At 37.7% G+C, this 17,161-nt stretch overlaps 1 protein-coding gene across 2 annotated transcripts in view; it reads right to left on the bottom strand.

Annotated features, from left to right (window-relative positions):
* The window catches only part of PRKG2 (protein kinase cGMP-dependent 2), a 106,177-nt gene that overhangs the window by 27,715 nt on the left and 61,301 nt on the right, over positions 1-17,161 (bottom strand). For both annotated transcript variants that reach the window (XM_043572378.1, XM_043572377.1), the window contains exons 10-14: positions 16,966-17,064; positions 15,390-15,543; positions 13,288-13,424; positions 10,862-10,951; positions 8,420-8,561 (exon numbers count right to left, since the gene is read on the bottom strand). In XM_043572378.1, coding sequence (XP_043428313.1) covers positions 8,420-8,561; positions 10,862-10,951; positions 13,288-13,424; positions 15,390-15,543; positions 16,966-17,064 — 622 coding nt within the window. The remainder of the gene's footprint in view (positions 1-8,419; positions 8,562-10,861; positions 10,952-13,287; positions 13,425-15,389; positions 15,544-16,965; positions 17,065-17,161) is intronic.

Raw genomic sequence — 17,161 nt, 5'->3', positions numbered from 1 at the left:
ACGATAACCAGAAGTAAGACCCTTAACCATTATGGCCTTCATCAGCTTTCTTTGGCCTTGAAAGTAGAGAAAGATACAGGAAATTACTGGATGGACGGGTCAGAGATGGTGATGTGAGATTCTTCATGTTCTTTTAGTAATATCTGCTAATCCTTAATCTCCTTTCAGTGTATTTACTGAGAGACAGCTTGGCCCAGGTAGGATTCATTTGGGAACAAATCTGGCTGGCAATCTCAGGCAGAAGCCAATCTCTTCCTCTCGGGGAAGAAGAGTAGAATGAAGTCTTCATGCCTCACATCCTACAAATTCATCCTCTGTAATTATCACAGAAAGGCACATCCCTACATCCTCTACAGAGACACTTCCAAAACCCAGACCTTTCTCTTACGTAGGTCCTTATTTTCCAGGCTTTAATTGGTTGTGCTTTGCTGGAAAAAATAAAAGGCCATTCCTTTCTTGCTGTCCTTAGATACCTAATTCCTCACAGATATTGCCAAGAAATGATGTAGGAAGACGAGAAACACCATTTAATCAAAATTGGTAGAATGAGGTCAAGGTCAGCCTTACAAGGAGTATTTGATGTCCAAGGCTAGACCGCCTAGTGTCCATTACCCAGATGTGCATTCTTGCTGTGCTGTCACCAGGCACACACCCCCTCCCCCCTCCCCCCCCGCCACACACACACCTCTATTGCAGTCCCCTCAGGAACCCTCAGTGGGACAGCTCAGCTGGGCTGCCAGGCGACAACCTAATTCCTATTTTTCATATTTGCTGAAACTTGCTAATGGCCTAGTGTATGCTCAAATTTCATTAATTTGTATTCTTCAACTCTTGGGAGCAATATTCTATAAGGCCAGTAGATCAAGTTTATTCATTGTGCTGTGCACCTCTTCTAAAGCTTTAATGACTTTTGGTCTGAATGTTCCATCAATTTCTGAGAGGTATATTAAAATTTCCTACAGTTGTTCAATTCTCCTTATTATGTCTTTCAAATTCTGCTTATTTTTGAAGCATTTTGGTGGGCAAATAAAAGATCGGGACTTTCATATTATCTTTCATATCATCAAAGGGTAAAGATTTTATCTCTAGGATCACTTCTTTCCTTTTTTTTTTTTTTAATTTTTTTTTTCAACATTTATTTATTTTTGGGACAGAGAGAGACAGAGCATGAACGGGGGAGGGGCAGAGAGAGAGGGAGACACAGAATCGGAAACAGGCTTCAGGCTCCGAGCCATCAGCCCAGAGCCCGACGCGGGGCTCGAACCCACGGACCGCGAGATCGTGACCTGGCTGAAGTCGGACGCTTAACCGACTGCGCCACCCAGGCGCCCCAAGGATCACTTCTTTCCTAACAATGAAATCTGCATTTACATTTGTTGACTATTTTCCAGACATCATTTTTTTTATCCTTTTAACTTCCAGCCTTCTGTATCCTCACGCTTCACGTCTGTCCCTTATAAACCTGATGGAACTGATTTTTATTTTTAAACCTATTTGATGATCTTTATTTTTTTAATCTGGAAAGCAGGCTACACATATTAGATTTCTTCCTACTCTCAGTTTTTGTACTTTCTCTTGGATTGGTTCCTGGGTTTCCTGTTTCTCTCTTGCTGTCTTCTTTTAAAATGACTGACATTGTCTCCTACTTTAATTCCAATTATACCTACACTCAGTTTTCATGCTGCTGTTGTTCAGTTATTTGGCATTTTCTCATTTTCGAGAGTATATAGCAGAATGAGAATGATTACTTTACACCATAATTTTAAAAGACTTAACATGTTTACCATCTTTCTAAGGTGACATCTCAGACCCTTCATCAGGGATCACTTTTCATCTCCCTTAAAGCACATCCTTTGTATGAAGGTGGTAAACGCCCTTCATCTTTGACTAAAAATGCCCTTATTTCACCCTTTTGAAAGCCTTGGGTTTACAATTCAAGTTTATCAGTTATTTTCTGTCAGAATTTTAAAAATTCCCTCTGTGTTATGGATTCTCTTGCCGCAATTGCGTTGTCAACTGAAAGCCTAATTTTTACTACTTTACATGTAAACTGTCTTTTCTCTTTGATAGCTTTTAATACTCTTTTTGTTTTTGCTGTCCTCTGCCACAATAAATCTCACAGCAAATCAGGGCTGGCCCAGTGTGACCAACAGAATATAGTGGAAGTGCTGAGATGTGACTCTGAGAGTAGGTCTTAAAAGGCATCGTAGCTTTTCCTTGGATGACTCATTCTGAGGCAAGCCAGCTGCCATGCTGTGAAGACATTCAACCATTACTGAGGCCCATAATGCCCCCAACTGACAGCCAACATCAATTTCCCAGCCATATGAGTAAGTCACCTTGGATTTGGATGCCCTGGTCAAGTCCTACACAAGCTTCCAGGTGACTGAATCCCCAGCCAACATTTGACTGAAAATTCATGAGAGAGCTTAGGTCACAACCACCCAGCTGAACCACTCCCCAAATTCTGACCCACACAAACTGTGAGAGAGCATAAACAAGTCTTGTTGGTTTAAGCCATTACATTTTGGAGTGACTTCTTACACAAAGATAGAGCTACAGCATATACAATTTGTCCCAGATGGGATTTGTTGGGGCTCCTTTACCTGATGATTAGTGTTTTTCATAATTTCTGAAAAGTTCTCAGCTGTTGTTTCTTTAAATACTGCTTTTCCCTCACTTTCTATATTACATTTATCTTGGACTCCAGTTCAAAATTTTAAGAACTTCTCATTGTATTTTCTTATTTTTCATCTTTTTTGTCTCTCTATGCAACATTCTGTTCAAATTATTTAAATTTATCTTTCAGTGAACTGTTTTTCTCTTTGTTAATCATCTGACATTTAACCCATTACATTTTTCAAATTAATGTATAATTTACAAACAATAATATACATAGATTTTTGGCATATAGTTCATTTAATTTTTATGTCGCTTATATATGTAACCACAACTACCATATAGTCAAGATATAGACACCCAATAGGTCAGAAGGATGCCCCTTTGCAGTCAAATGCCTCTCCCAGAAGCACTCATTGTATTGATTTCTACCATCTATTCTAGAATATCAATAAATATAATCATACAGAAGATACTCTTTTGTATCTGACTTCCTCTGGTCAACATGGTTTTTAAAATTCACTTACATTGTTGCTTATAGTAATTCATTTTTTTATGCCACTGAAGAGCATTCCCTTGCTTAATGTTCTATCCCTTTACCTTTATACATTTAATTGGTTCTGGACATTTGGGCTGTTTCTGACTTGGGGACCTTTAGAAATAAAGCTGTTATGAATATTCTTGGCCAAGATTTTTGAAGACATGATTTCAGTTTTTCTAGATAAATACCAACGAGTGAAGTTTCTACCCATAAGTCAATTTTTTTTTTGTCATAGATAAGGTGTATGTTTGACTCTATAAAACTGACAAATTATTCTTCAGTCTTTCTCCACTAGAGATTTAGGAGAAAGTCCTCACCAACACTTGGTATTGTCAGTCTTTTAAATTATAGTCATTTTAGTGGATATGATATGGTTCTTCTTTGTGGTTTGAATTTGCATTTCCTTGATGACAACTGATATGGCTCATTAATCATTCCAGTGTCTTCCTTTGTGGAGTAATTTTTCAAGATCTTTGACTTTTTTTTTTTTTTTTTTATTTAGGTTGTCTCAGGGTGCCTGGGTGGCTCAGTTGGTTACACATCCAACTCTTGATTTCAGCTCAGGTCATGGATCTTAGTTTGTGAGTTTGTGCCCCATCTCAGGCTCTGTGCTGATGATGCACAGCCTTCTTGGAAAACTCTCTCTCCCTCTCTCTTCCTCTCTCTCTCTCTCTCAAAAATAAATAAATAAGTATTTTTCAAAAATTGGGTTGTGTTTTTATTATTGAGGTGTAAGAGTTATTTATATATTTTCCAATACAATCAAGTCCTTTGTCATTTAAATATGTATTGCAAATACTTTCTCTCAGTCTATGGCATGCCTACTCATTTTTTAGTGTCTTTTAATTATCAGAAGTTTTAATTTTGATAAAGTCCAATTATTATGGACTGCATGTTTGTGTCTCCCCAGAATTTGCATGTTGAAACCCTAATCCCCAATATGATGGTATTTAGAGGTAGGGCCTTTAGGAGGTAATCAAGTCATGAGGGTAAAGCCTTCATGATGCAATTAGGACCCTTATAAGAAAAGAGCCTCCCAACCCCATGCCCTGTTTGTGTTTGTCTACCTCTCACTCTCTCTCTCTCTCTCTCTCTCTCTCTCTCTCTCTCATTGAAGGAATGAGAAGTCACCTTTCAGTCTAGAAGTGGTTTCTGACCAGTCAGATACCAGATCTGCCAGCACTTTGATCTTGTTACTTCCCAGCCTTTAACTATGAGAAATAAATGCCTGTTATTTAAGTCATCCAGTCTATGAATTTTTATTATAGCAGCATAAAATTTTTAAGATTACTATTATTTGTATTCTATGAATCTGTATTCTAAGAATCTCTGCCTACCTCATGTTGTGAAGATATTATTGTGTGTTTACTTTTGGATGCTTTATAGGTCTATTTTGATAGACCTTTATAGGTCTATTTTGATGATCCATTTTGAATTCATTTTTCTATATTGTGTGAAGTGGGAGTCAGGTTCATTTTTTTTCCCACATATGCATATCCAGTTGTTTCAGCATTGTCTGTTGGGAATCTTGGTTTTTCTCTTTTTGCTAAAAATCAGCTGACTTTATATGTCTATTTCTGGACTCTATTCTGTTAGATTAAGCTACTTGTCTATCCTGTATTATGACACTCTCTTGATTACTGTAGCTTTATAGTATCAGATATAAATTCTTCAATTTTGTTCTTTTTTCAAAGTGATTATTAAGTTTTCTAAACTCTGTGTTTCTATGTAAATTTTCAAGTAAATGCCTCAGTTTCTAAAAAGGCACCTACTCTAATTTATATCGCAATGGCCTTGAATTTGTAATTTGGAAAGAATGGACATCTTGCCAAATACTGAGTTATCCAATCTATGAACATTTACACCTTACCATTTAGTTATATTTTTTTTCTCAGCAATAGTTTGTGATTTTCAGTGTGGAGGTCTTACACAGTTTTACACGTTAAGTGTATTCAAATTTATTTTATAACTTTTGATGTTACTGTAAATGGTATTTTATTTCATTTATAAATTTTTGAAGTTAGTATATTAAATACAGTTTTTATTTATATAATTGGTTTAATTGACTTACTTGACTTATTGTATTTATATATTGACTTTGAACTGGTAATCACGCTTAATATTTCTAGTCCTTTTTGGTAGATTCTTTAGGCTTTTCTACATAAACAATCATGTTGTTTGAAAATAAAGACAGGTAGCTTCTTCCTTTCTCATCGTTGGCCTTTCATTCCTTTTTCTTGGTTTATGACATTTGCTAAGACCTCTGTTATAATGTTGAAAAAAAATGTAGGAGACATATTCCTATCTTGTTCACAGCCTAACGTAAAACTGTTCACTATTTCACTGTTAGGTATGATGTTAACTAAAGATTTATACCTCATGCGTTATACAGTGAAGTGTGTCCTGAAATGAGTAGCTGTAAACAGCTGTAGCAATGTGGATTTTTTTCACCCAGCATGGTTCCCTTTTTTTAAGCTCTGAATATTTACTTTTTGTTGCTGTCATTCACACATTTTTACATGTATATTATAATTAATCTCAACAAGAAGATTAGTCCAATGCATGCAACTCCACCATTAATGAAACTTCCTTGGATATATAATTTTAATTATATATTCTTAAGTCCTTAACAGAATTTTTATCGATTAGTTTTTTTTCTAAACCTGTTAGATTTTTTCTCTGTTCCTTACTCACTTGCAATTCTCTGTCTTATGTTTTAAAAGGCATTTGATGTATCAATTTTACATTCTGTGTCTGATTACTCCAATATATGAGGCACTTATATGCCTGCCAAGGATTGCTCATGGTACTTTCTTCCATCATATATACTTTTTGTTTTGTCTTTTTTTAAATGTGAGCTCATATTCTCTAGGATTTTATCTCTGGGAATTCTTTGTATTCTGAGTTAAGAGTACATTCATCCAAAGAGAATGTCCACTGATTCTTGAAAAGCTGACCATGCTACCAACATGAATCCATTTTCAAATTCTTGCATAGGTTTTTCTATCTTTGAAGACTGAGCACCCAACCTCCATGAAGACGAGCCTATAGCCAAGAATTCTTAAAGGGGACTCTTCTGTTCTTTTACCAAATGCTCAATAATGAGAAAAGCATGTTTTCTTGCATGCACTCTGTCTTTATAAATTAAATCCTTTTTTCCTTGTTTTCTAATTCTCTAAGAGTGTAATCTGTGTGATCTCTGGCTCTTATAAATGTTCTGTGATTCAACTTCCCACACTTCCTAGGTCCAAAACCTAGTCTCCTGTTCTCAGAAGGTGCAGGTACTAAAATCCAACTTCTAGGTCATCTAGACTGCTGGGTGCCCACAAGACAGCAGCTTCCTTGTTTGAGTTCTCTGCTATACTCCTGCTCAAGCCTGGTTCCCACCTCAGGGGAATCCTAGTGTTGTCTGATAAAGTCAGCCATGCACGTAATACTGTTTCTCATGTTTTATCCACATTTTTAGACACTTGGTAGTGAGAGGATTTCAGTACATCGAGTTTGATATATAGCCAGAAATGGAAATATTGAAAATTTATGTCTTAATCTCTAAAGGCTTTAGCTTTAGCTGTCATTCTTCATGTAACTAGTTGGCAAATGAGTTAGCTAGATGGATAACAATGGCAAACAGGAGAAATATTTACTGACCTCCATGTCTGTGAATAATGAATATGCTATCGTATTTTATTTATTTTTTTTTAAATTTTTTAACGTTTATTTATTTTTGAGACAGAGAGAGACAGAGCATGGACGGGGGAGGGTCAGAGAGAGGGAGACACAGAATCCGAAACATGCTCCAGGCTCTGAGCTGTCAGCCCAGAGCCCGACGCGGGGCTCGAACTCACGGACCGCGAGATCATGACCTGAGCCGAAGTCGGCCGCGTAACCGACTGAGCCACCCAGGCGCCCCATATAGCTATCATATTTTAAATGATAGACTAAAAAAAAAAAAAACAACTACAAAAAAAAGGAATGAATTGAATGGATAGTCTGCACAACTCATGATGACTTTAGTTCTAGAATGTTCCAAAGAGTTTCCCTAAATAGCTGCAAGAGGCATAGCCAACGAAGGAATTGTGAAGAAAGAGGAGTGATTGAGGCCTGTGTTAGTACCTCACCAGTTCTCAAAGCTGTCTTTCACAGACAAAATAAAGCTTGAATGGATCAAAATGTTTCTTGGAAATACACCAGATTTCACATGAAAGGACTTATTTTACTCCTTTACTATGGAGGGGAATCACTTAGCAATTACACATAATAAATTTAATTCCTGAGGCTAAATAGGAATAAGCTAAATTACATGTTATTCTATGTAACATGTGGGTGATAAAACCTATCTCATCAATTGTGAAATATAGTAATTGCAAAATGTTTCGCACAGTTCTTTACACATAACACACTAAACTGCTTATAAAATGGTAGCTATTATTTCCATATATAAAAGTTCTGACGTGAGAAACTTTTAGTATCTTTGTAAATGTTACATTCGGAGATGGTTTAATGTTCCCGACAAACTGATAAAATAAACTCAGGAAAACTCAGCCTGGGCTCCCCATCCTGATGGGGTTCCCTCCTGAGGTCCGAAGTGGCCTGGTTTCTCCTCACTTATGACTGCCCAGTTCTCTTATAGTTTCACACTGAAACCACTTTATGTGATTGGTAGAATTTTTTTTTTTTTTTGTAGTGTGACCCGCCAGGGGATTTATGTGAGGCATTAGAGATTATAAAGATGGATATCAAGGAAAGTCTCTGTTCTTAAGAAGCCTAGAGTCTAGTGTCGTGATTCTCAGTCCTGGTTGTACTTTAGAATCACCTAGAAAGATTAAAAAAAAAAAAAAAAAGAAAGCCTGTCATATGTGTATCTTTTCTCCCTATACAGACAGTGACTATCTCGGGACAGAAGAAAGACAATCATTTTCTTTCCTTATTCCTTAGAACCAGTCCCTATATATAGCAGGGATGTATTAAAACCTACTTCAATTTATTAAACAAAAATATTAACAGAATCCAATTTATAGGCATTCTATTAAGTGAATCCTTTGTAGCAATCACAAATATGGTTGAAATATAAAATTTCTAAGCCAAAAAGAATGTACTCGTAACACTTCTCTCTGTGTTAATGGTGCCAATGCCACAGGGCATATCCCCCATGGTAAAAATAACCAGTGTACCAAAAGATAAACAAATTTGCAATTATGACACAACTCTGTGTTTAGAAAATAGCTCTTATGATACTGTAAGTTACAGAATTTGTCTTACCAATTTAAGATAACCCTCAGCATCTAGAATTAAGTTTTCTGGTTTCAGGTCTCTGTAGATAATACCTAGTCGGTGCAGGTAATCAAATGCTTCTGTCACACAAGCCACGCAGAACTTGGAGGTGGGCTCATCAAAGCTGCCTCTGCAATGAAATCATTTTCCCTCTTAATGCTCTAGACACACATATCTATTATCTATTCTACATGTCAATTATTGCTTTGGTAAATGTATACAACATGAATGCTTTGGAGGGTATCAACACTGAGTAGCATTTTGTACCACCAATGAATTACACTAAAGAAATTTAGGGGAATACTTGGTGCAAGCGAGAAGTACTTAGTTAAAATTAAAGTGTCTACAACCAAACACCATTCTGGTAATCATATATGAACATACAAAATAGAAACGTAAGAAAAATTAGCCTTTTTTAGACATTTCTGGCAAACTCTGGAGAAAATGCAACTACTTTAACGGGCAGCTTAAAGCAGATTTCTGTAATTTATTGCTTGACTTAAAAATGACTCAAGTGATCATTTTCATTTCCTGTTGGTATAGCACGTAACAATAACCCATGTAGAAACAGGGTCGTAACTCTTTCCTGTTTAGTGTAGCTCAGTGATATTAGAGTTGCCCTGTGGCAGCACTATACGTGGGTTTACACACTTAGTTATTAAAATGTGTCTGATTTGCTGCACGCAGTAAGAGAAGGGTGTGGCTTTGGAATAAGAGAAACTGGTTTTGACTCCCTGCGTCTTCCATCACCATGTCCTCAGGCAAGTTGTGTGACTGTCCTAGCTTCAGGTCCCTTTCTGTCAAATGGGTTTACTACTTAACACGGTTTGTTTTGAGAATCAGACACAGTGACTAACAGATAGTAGCAACTCCCTTCCTAAGCAGATTTGCCCGTGGAAGCAATGATGGAGGACGCAAATGTTTTTGTAGGTATCATGCACAAGTCTTTGCACCCTTCCAGGTTTTCCCCATTGGGATCCATCCAAAAATATGTTCCTAACACAAACACATCTATCTCTTCTCAGATACTCAAAGGTCTCCTATTACCTAGGTCTGTAATTCTCCACTATAAATGCACATTAGAATTGCCTGAGAGACAGTTAAAAATCATTTACTGGACTCCATCCAAGATGAAGCAAATCATAACCTCTGGCAGTAAGGACCAGCATTGTGACTTTGTAAAGCTCTCCACTTGATTGTAACAAGAAGCCAGAGTTAAGACCCACAGGCCCAAGTAATACCTGTCCAAATGTGTGGCCTGGAATTAACCTCCACAATCTCATGCAAACTACCTTCTCATCCCCTTTTGCTGGGATAATTCTGCTCCAAATTATCCACAAAGAGACATAATTCTATTTCTGCCTTCCTGTCGTATTTTACATTGGTTTTCCTTCCCCTCTGCCTTCCCAAATTTTGTTCACCTTTAGAATTTAGTTCCAGTCTTTCCTTTGTCATCACATTTTTATATCTTTCCTCTCCTCTGAGCTTACAATCGTCAACACTCATTTGGCATTTAATTACAAATTGCCAACTCTTCTGTCATATGTAGTGTACACACTAAATAATAAAATGTTTTGGGGCACCTGGGTGGCACAGTCAGTTAAGCCTCAGACTCTTGATCTCGGCTTGGGTCCTGATCTTGCGGTTTGCGAGATCGAGCCCCGCATCAGGCTCTGTGCTGGCAGTGCAGAGCCTGCTTGGGATATTCTCTCTCCCTCTCTCTCTGCCCCCCTCCTGCCTGTGCATGCGTGTATGTGCTCTCTCTCTCAAAATTAATACATAAACTTTAAAAGCAATAATGGAACGTTTTAAAACTTCACATTATGTTATCTCCCCAAATAAAATCTAAACTTTATTGGAGAAAAAGTTTATAGTTTTTATCCTTCTGGTTAGAAAAGTCTGCATTGTCTAGAAAATGTCCACAATGGAGCCTTGCCCCATTGGTGGTACTCAATAAATATGTGTGGTTTCAATTATGCAGGAATCACCCCTCTGTAAAACTGAATCTTCGCAGGAATCTTACTCTGCTTTTAGTGGGGGCTTCATGTTCCCCACCCCCTTTCTTCATTTCCCTGGGAGAGATTCAGAATCAGTAACATTTTGGCTTATAGCCACCCTGCCTCACACTAACCATGTGATTGTGGAGAGTTCACACCCTGTGGAAGCCTGGGATTCTTCGATCCCTAATATGGAAATGACAGTGACTGCCTTACAGGGTGTCTATTGCATAATTATAATGTTAGCTAAGAAAATACCCCCACTACTATTTTATCAAGTCATAATATTTTCTTAGAACCATTTCGTAATGACTTTCTATCTCTTTAAATGATCATGAATAAAGTAGATCAGATGTAGATCATGAATAAAGTAGATCATCCCTTAGATCAGATGTGAGAACACAGGTTATTGTTTATAATCCTTTTCCATTACCTGTCCCTTAATATACTCCATAGCTCCCCACCTAAGCAGGCCTCCAGAAGCATGTACACATACTTATTGTCCTTGAAAGTACGATATAATCTGTGAAGACACATAAAAACATGGTTATCGTTAAAAATCTATTTTTTAAAGCTTTTTAAAGTTGCTTAAGAACATCACCAATAACATTTAGAACACTGGTGCTCATCTCATTCCAAACATCCTACAGCTACATTGGACTTCCCTCCAAATCCTCCTTGATCTTTCTTCTTGTGTTGTTTTGCACATGTTAACCCCTTTCTTCAGACTGCCCTCCCTCTCCACACAGAGTAACCTTCTTCATCTCAGTTTCACTGAAATAGTGTTATCCCTTCCTCAAGACCAAGCTCATCATCCCACCTACCAAATACAGTCTGTCTTTTCTCCAGAAGCCCAGAGACCTCTGCATATGTCTCCTTATGAGCTGCCTTCATGCCCATGTCTTATGTCTCTTATGTCCTCTGGTTGGTCTCAAAAACTAGACTGTGAGACAGAGACCTGTAAGCAGTAAGTTTAATGGGAAGTGTACTTGGGAACAACATCCACGGGGGAGGAATAAGACACACTTGGGCAGCAGGAGACTTGGGCTATTCTAGTTTCTTATTTCAACAAAAGCCTCAGCCTCAAGGAGCTCTGCCATTATTGGATGCAGGATGTATCTGGAGACAGAGTAGAATCTTGGGCAAGGTGGCTCTCTCTACCTTAAAGCAATGGCCAGGAAAGGACTGAGCTAGAGCTAGAGTCCTCAGTTGGCGACACTCCCAGACGGTGTAGGAACGACAGCCTCAATCCTGATGTGGGACCTGGGTAGGGTGCCATATCTCAATAGTGGGTGAAGGCTTAGTGGCCAGATCATGTGCAGACAGCAGAAGCAATCTAATAAAGTGGTTCAGTGTTGGCTCTGGATCCAAGATGCCTAGGTCTGAATCCCTGACCCACCATTTATTAGTTGTGCAACCCAGCTTTCTTACTGCTCTTGAGGACAACCATTACGTTTACCTCATATCATAAAGGTCAGATGAATATATGTACATTCATTTGATTATAAATTAATTATATATTAATTTAACGTAGGTTATATATCTGCATACATAATATATAAAATAAATAAAAATATTTTAAATATATATCCCACATATTATGTATTTGAGATATATATATATATATATATATATATATATAACCACATAGTTTGCTAAGAAGAGTGTCTAGCACATGTTAATTTCTGAATAAGTGTTATTAACATTGATTATTATGTTATTATTGCCCTACTATATGCCAGGCATTCTACAAAGAGCTAGAAATGAGAACAGGAATAAAATCGAATCCATGCCCCAAAGCTGTTCACGATAGTTTGTTAATGAATTATTGATCAAAGGAGGGGGGGCATTCTGGAAACATAGTTAACATAAAAAATAATTGGATGACTCTATTGTCAGCATTGCCTGGGTTCAAACCTTTTTACCTTGAAAGAAAATGGGTGTGGGAATACAGGTAGGCAGGAAGATTCTCTCAAGACATTTGATCAAAAGACATAAATTCTATTCGTTATAAGGGCACTTTATATCACCCAGGAATCACTAAAGCTACACTCTGAGGTCAGGACATGTATGAAAATAAATGTCTTGACTGGTCTACACCACCAACTGATGAATCACAAGTAAAGAGAGCTGTGGTCTAGAATAACATATCTCTTCTAAACTCTGGGCATAACCACAGAAAGAACAGTGACTATTAGGAGATGGATCTTTCAGCATCCAGGCATTGCTAGGACTGCACTCTGTTGCTCACTGGCAGCCTCCATTTGCCCAAATGCTACCTCTTGCAGAAATTCAGCAACAGCATGTCCTCTGAGGGCTTCATGTGAATTCTTTGCTTCCTAAGTTCTGCCGTAGGTATGGATTAAATAATCAGTTGAAATTATTCCACAATAATTTTATATTCACACACACACACACACACACACACACAATTTTCCTGAGATTTACTTAAGAATAAAAAAATCCAGGGGCGCCTGGGTGGCGCAGTCGGTTGGGTGTCCGTTCAGCCAGGTCACGATCTTGCAGTCTGTGAGTTCGAGCCCCACGTCAGGCTCTGGGCTGATGGCTCAGAGCCTGGAGCCTGTTTCCTATTCTGTGTCTCCCTCTCTCTCTGCCCCTCCCCCGTTCATGCTCTGTCTCTCTCTGTCCCTAAAATAAATAAACGTTGAAAAAAAAATTAAAAAAAAAAAAAATCCAAACTCCTGACTCCAAACCTCAAAGTTCTAACATTTTGTGTGTTGTTGCTGTGACAGGGATGGAGAATTCAGAGTGGGGTCTTCTCTCCCTCTTCTGTTCTCTTGCATGAAAACATTCAAAAGAGCCTACAGTCCAAATTCCGGGGGCCAAATGCTCACTTACTTCACGATGAAGGGAGAACACAACTCTTCTAGAATCCTCTTTTCTGAGTAAACGTGCTCCTGTTGCTTAGTGTCAACGATGTGCTTCTTCCTTATACACTTCATAGCAAAAGCCACATTCTCATTTTTCACTTTAACCTAAGTAAGAAGAGAAAGATCCGTCAAAACTAACTTAGTAGGAAAGATTTGTAACGTCTATATAAAACAATAGTAACCAGTGAGAGTTAAAATTCTTTCATATTTAAATGGTATGTGACCTTTCAACCACTCATCCCTCGGGGCACTAAGTTTTATTCAGGTGTATACCCTTCCCTTTCATTGTAATTTCCAGAAGAGTTCACGTATCTGGAACATGGTCCTAAAATCTTTGCATTAACACAAGAAAAAAAAAAACCCTCTACTTAGATTTAATGGTTAGAAATCTATTCACTTTTGAGTGTGTGATCTAAAAAACGTTGACCAGAACTGCCAAGAATTGTTCTGTCTGAAGATTCACTTCTTTGATTTTCCAAACAAAACGTATTCAGTCAAAACCCGTATCTGTGCTATCCAATACAACAGCAAGTAGTCGCGTGGGGTTATTTAATGTAAAATTAATTAAAACTAGAAATCCAGTTCCTCAGTTGCACTAGGCACATTTCAAAAGCTTGCCAGCCACATCCAGCTAGTCACTACCCTCCGGATAGCAGAGGGATAGGACATTTCCATCGGTGCAGGGAGTTCTTTTGAAGCCTGCTGCTTTAGATGGACAAACAAAATTTTCCCTTGAAAGGAAATAAAAAAAATTTAAGAGATGTTTATTCAGATAGGCTTAAGACTCCGTAAGCAGACTATATTTGACAAGAAACGAAACTGCGCAGAAATGGCTGCACCCCATACTTTGCACACATTTGCCACTGGTGCTGCCTAGGACTTTTAAATCAGTGGTGGAATTATTGTTTCAACTATTGCTTGTTATTGGGTTATTCAATTAGTGGAATTATTGTTTCAATTATTATCATCTAACTATATTAAAAAAAAAAAAAACAGATCTCAGGATTGTTAACTCAATCCTTTTGCCAGGATCTTCGGTGAAAAATACCACCGCAGATGGATAGTGCCCTTGTCTCTCCGTATGGCATAAAAAAAAAAGCCAAATATTCTTTGGCTTATTAAGAGATAGTTTCTCTCCCCCTCACCCATCAGAGAGGAAGTACTGACTGGGTATGAAGTGTACTATCCAGGTCTCCTGGCAGCATTTCAGATCTGCTCATGTCTAGGGCCATCCAGCAGATGAAGGTGTCAGCCTGGTTCCCGGAGGTTAATGTACAGTGAATCGTGAAAAATCTGCTGGACGAAGAAGGACTTGGTAATTGCCAAGGGTTCAGAGCCATCTGTACCCAAGGTCACAGATCTCCATTCTACAGTTTCCTCAGAGCACTTGATCTGACAATACCACTCTGTTACTCCTTGGAAGCCAGTTATAAAGCTCAGAGAGGTGGTGATGTGGAAAATATAGCCCAAATCAGGATAAGTTCCCAGGTGTCCTGATCACCACTACAGAAGGCTGCTCTTTAAATATTTCTTTAAATTCATCTTCTTTTCTTCTTTTCTGATGGAAAATCTTGAGCAATCCCAAAATAAGATAATGAAAGCCAAATACAGACATGGCGGTAGAGTTGTGTAAACTATAATATTAAAGATTTTATTTCTATAGCACTTCCCCTGGACACATTCTTCTTTTCTTTAGTATATAGTTAACGGGTCATGTGTGTGTGTGTGTGTGTGTGTACATTTTGCTGTTAGAAAATACATTTTTAATGTTTTATAGCCTCTGGGAATGCTTACTTGGTACATTCTCCAAAAATTATAATCAAGAAAAAAAAATCACAAAAGGATGTGATGCAAGAAGCTTGAAATATGACCTATATGATTACAAGTTACTTATTAGCACAGACCTGCTAGTATACAACACACAGAGTGAAAAATTACTTTCTCAATTTCAGCTCAAACCAACATTTAAGATAGCAATAACAATTCATACATTCCTCCAAGATACCCTGGAATATAAAACAAAAAAAGTCAAAAGGCTTCTCTCAGATGCTTGAAACGTAAACCCCTTACAAGCTCAACTCTTCCGAACCCACCAACGCCCAGTGTTGCAATAATCTCAAGGTTCTGGAATGGGGATGATGAGGAAAATCTGGCCACCTTCTCCTTCAGCTGAATCATCTCCAGAGAGAGTGCTTTGGACAGCTTCCAGTTAGACATGGATCTCCTGCATAAGAAAAGCGAAACTTTGCATACACTCCTTTAGTCAGGCCAGGGTCATGCCACACCTAAATCCCACTCTTAACAATAGTATTATTTCTGCCAGTAATCACTACCCATGCTTGCTACAAAAGCTGTCTCAACTTGTAGAGGATCAGATTCAGTTATGTCTGGGGAGAAAAACAATAGAACATACAAACAAAAAACTTGCACGCACACACACACACACACACACACACACATTAATAGACAAATGTCAAACTGAATCAATGAGAGGTAAAAAGAGCTGAATTGTGTAGTATTTAAAGTATATCTCAATAAATCTGTTGTTGTTGTTGTTGTTGTTGTTGTTGTTTCTGAAGAATCAACGAGAGGAAATAAAACCAGTGAGCCATTCCTTTGCTACACATACAGGAGAATGCCACGCTGAGAATCTTTGCTGTGTTTTGCTATTTTTGTCAGGTTTCGAAGCTTTCCATGGATGAACCAGAATAACTGCTTAGTCAAACATGAAAAATACATTCCTACTTTGTAGCTAAGTATCATTATTTGCAAATACTCATTTTTCTCTTTTAATTAAGGTTTACTGCTCTGGATTATATATTCATAAATTGTTCTTACTACAAAAGGCCTTTGACATAAAAACTGCAAATACATTCCTTGCCAAAAGGAAACAAACAAAAACAAAACAAAACAAAAACAGAAACAAAAAAACACCACATAGCAAAAAAATTCTGAGGTTCTGATTGAATGTTCTCATTTACTTCAAATGTTAGTTTTCTAGAACTTTTGACTCCAGCTTCTTAAGTGAATATATTCTTAAGTATTTATTCTATAAAATGTAAACGATTTTCAAATTTTAATTTTACAAAGTAGTTTTTCTATTAAGCACAAATTTCTTCATCAATATTACCATATCATTATTATTGTTATTATTACTATTATTGTTACCCAACTCCTTCCTGTACACACACACACACACACACACACACACACACACACACACCCCTGGGCAATAACTCCTTTATATTCTGAAATAATTCTGATGCTACCCCAGCTGTCTACCTGGAATCAGAATGAATGGCTTACACTAGTCCGTTGGCATTCTTGTGTGGTTTCCATTTCCATTTCTGAATTAATCTCTTTTTGAGCTAAGTCATCAGACATAGACTCCCATCCCAAGGCCGCCTATCAGGAAATGTCTCCCTAACATTACTACTCAAAGCTGACTACTTGCAGACTACAATAATATCTACACTAGTAGTGTTAAGTAGCATCCTCTTTGTAGAAGATCAATTTAAAAGAACTCCCCCAAATTTTCTAGTGATGGCACACAGAAAGTTATTAGTACATGGCGAATCACACTCCTGTGCTCTTTCATCTACTGCTGGAAGTCCTATGAGGCTTAGGAAAACGTTCCTCCACTTACTTTGCATGTCTTTTCTCATCATCACGGTTTAGGTTTGCCACATACCCTTCAAGGTATTTTTGGAGTTCTTCAAAAGTCCCGACTGTTTGGTTGAATGTCCTAAGTGAATAAAATAAACAGTTACTATTGTAACCCGACATTTTCTCAAGCTCATAAAAGACCATTTGTATGGTTATCCATGGCTTTGTAAATGGTT

This window comes from Prionailurus bengalensis, chromosome B1 (genome assembly GCF_016509475.1).
Source record: "Prionailurus bengalensis isolate Pbe53 chromosome B1, Fcat_Pben_1.1_paternal_pri, whole genome shotgun sequence".
NCBI classification, from domain to species: Eukaryota; Metazoa; Chordata; class Mammalia; order Carnivora; family Felidae; genus Prionailurus; species Prionailurus bengalensis.
The sequence above is the reverse complement of the archived record's forward strand: the minus strand, read 5'-3'. Positions and strand labels throughout refer to the sequence as shown.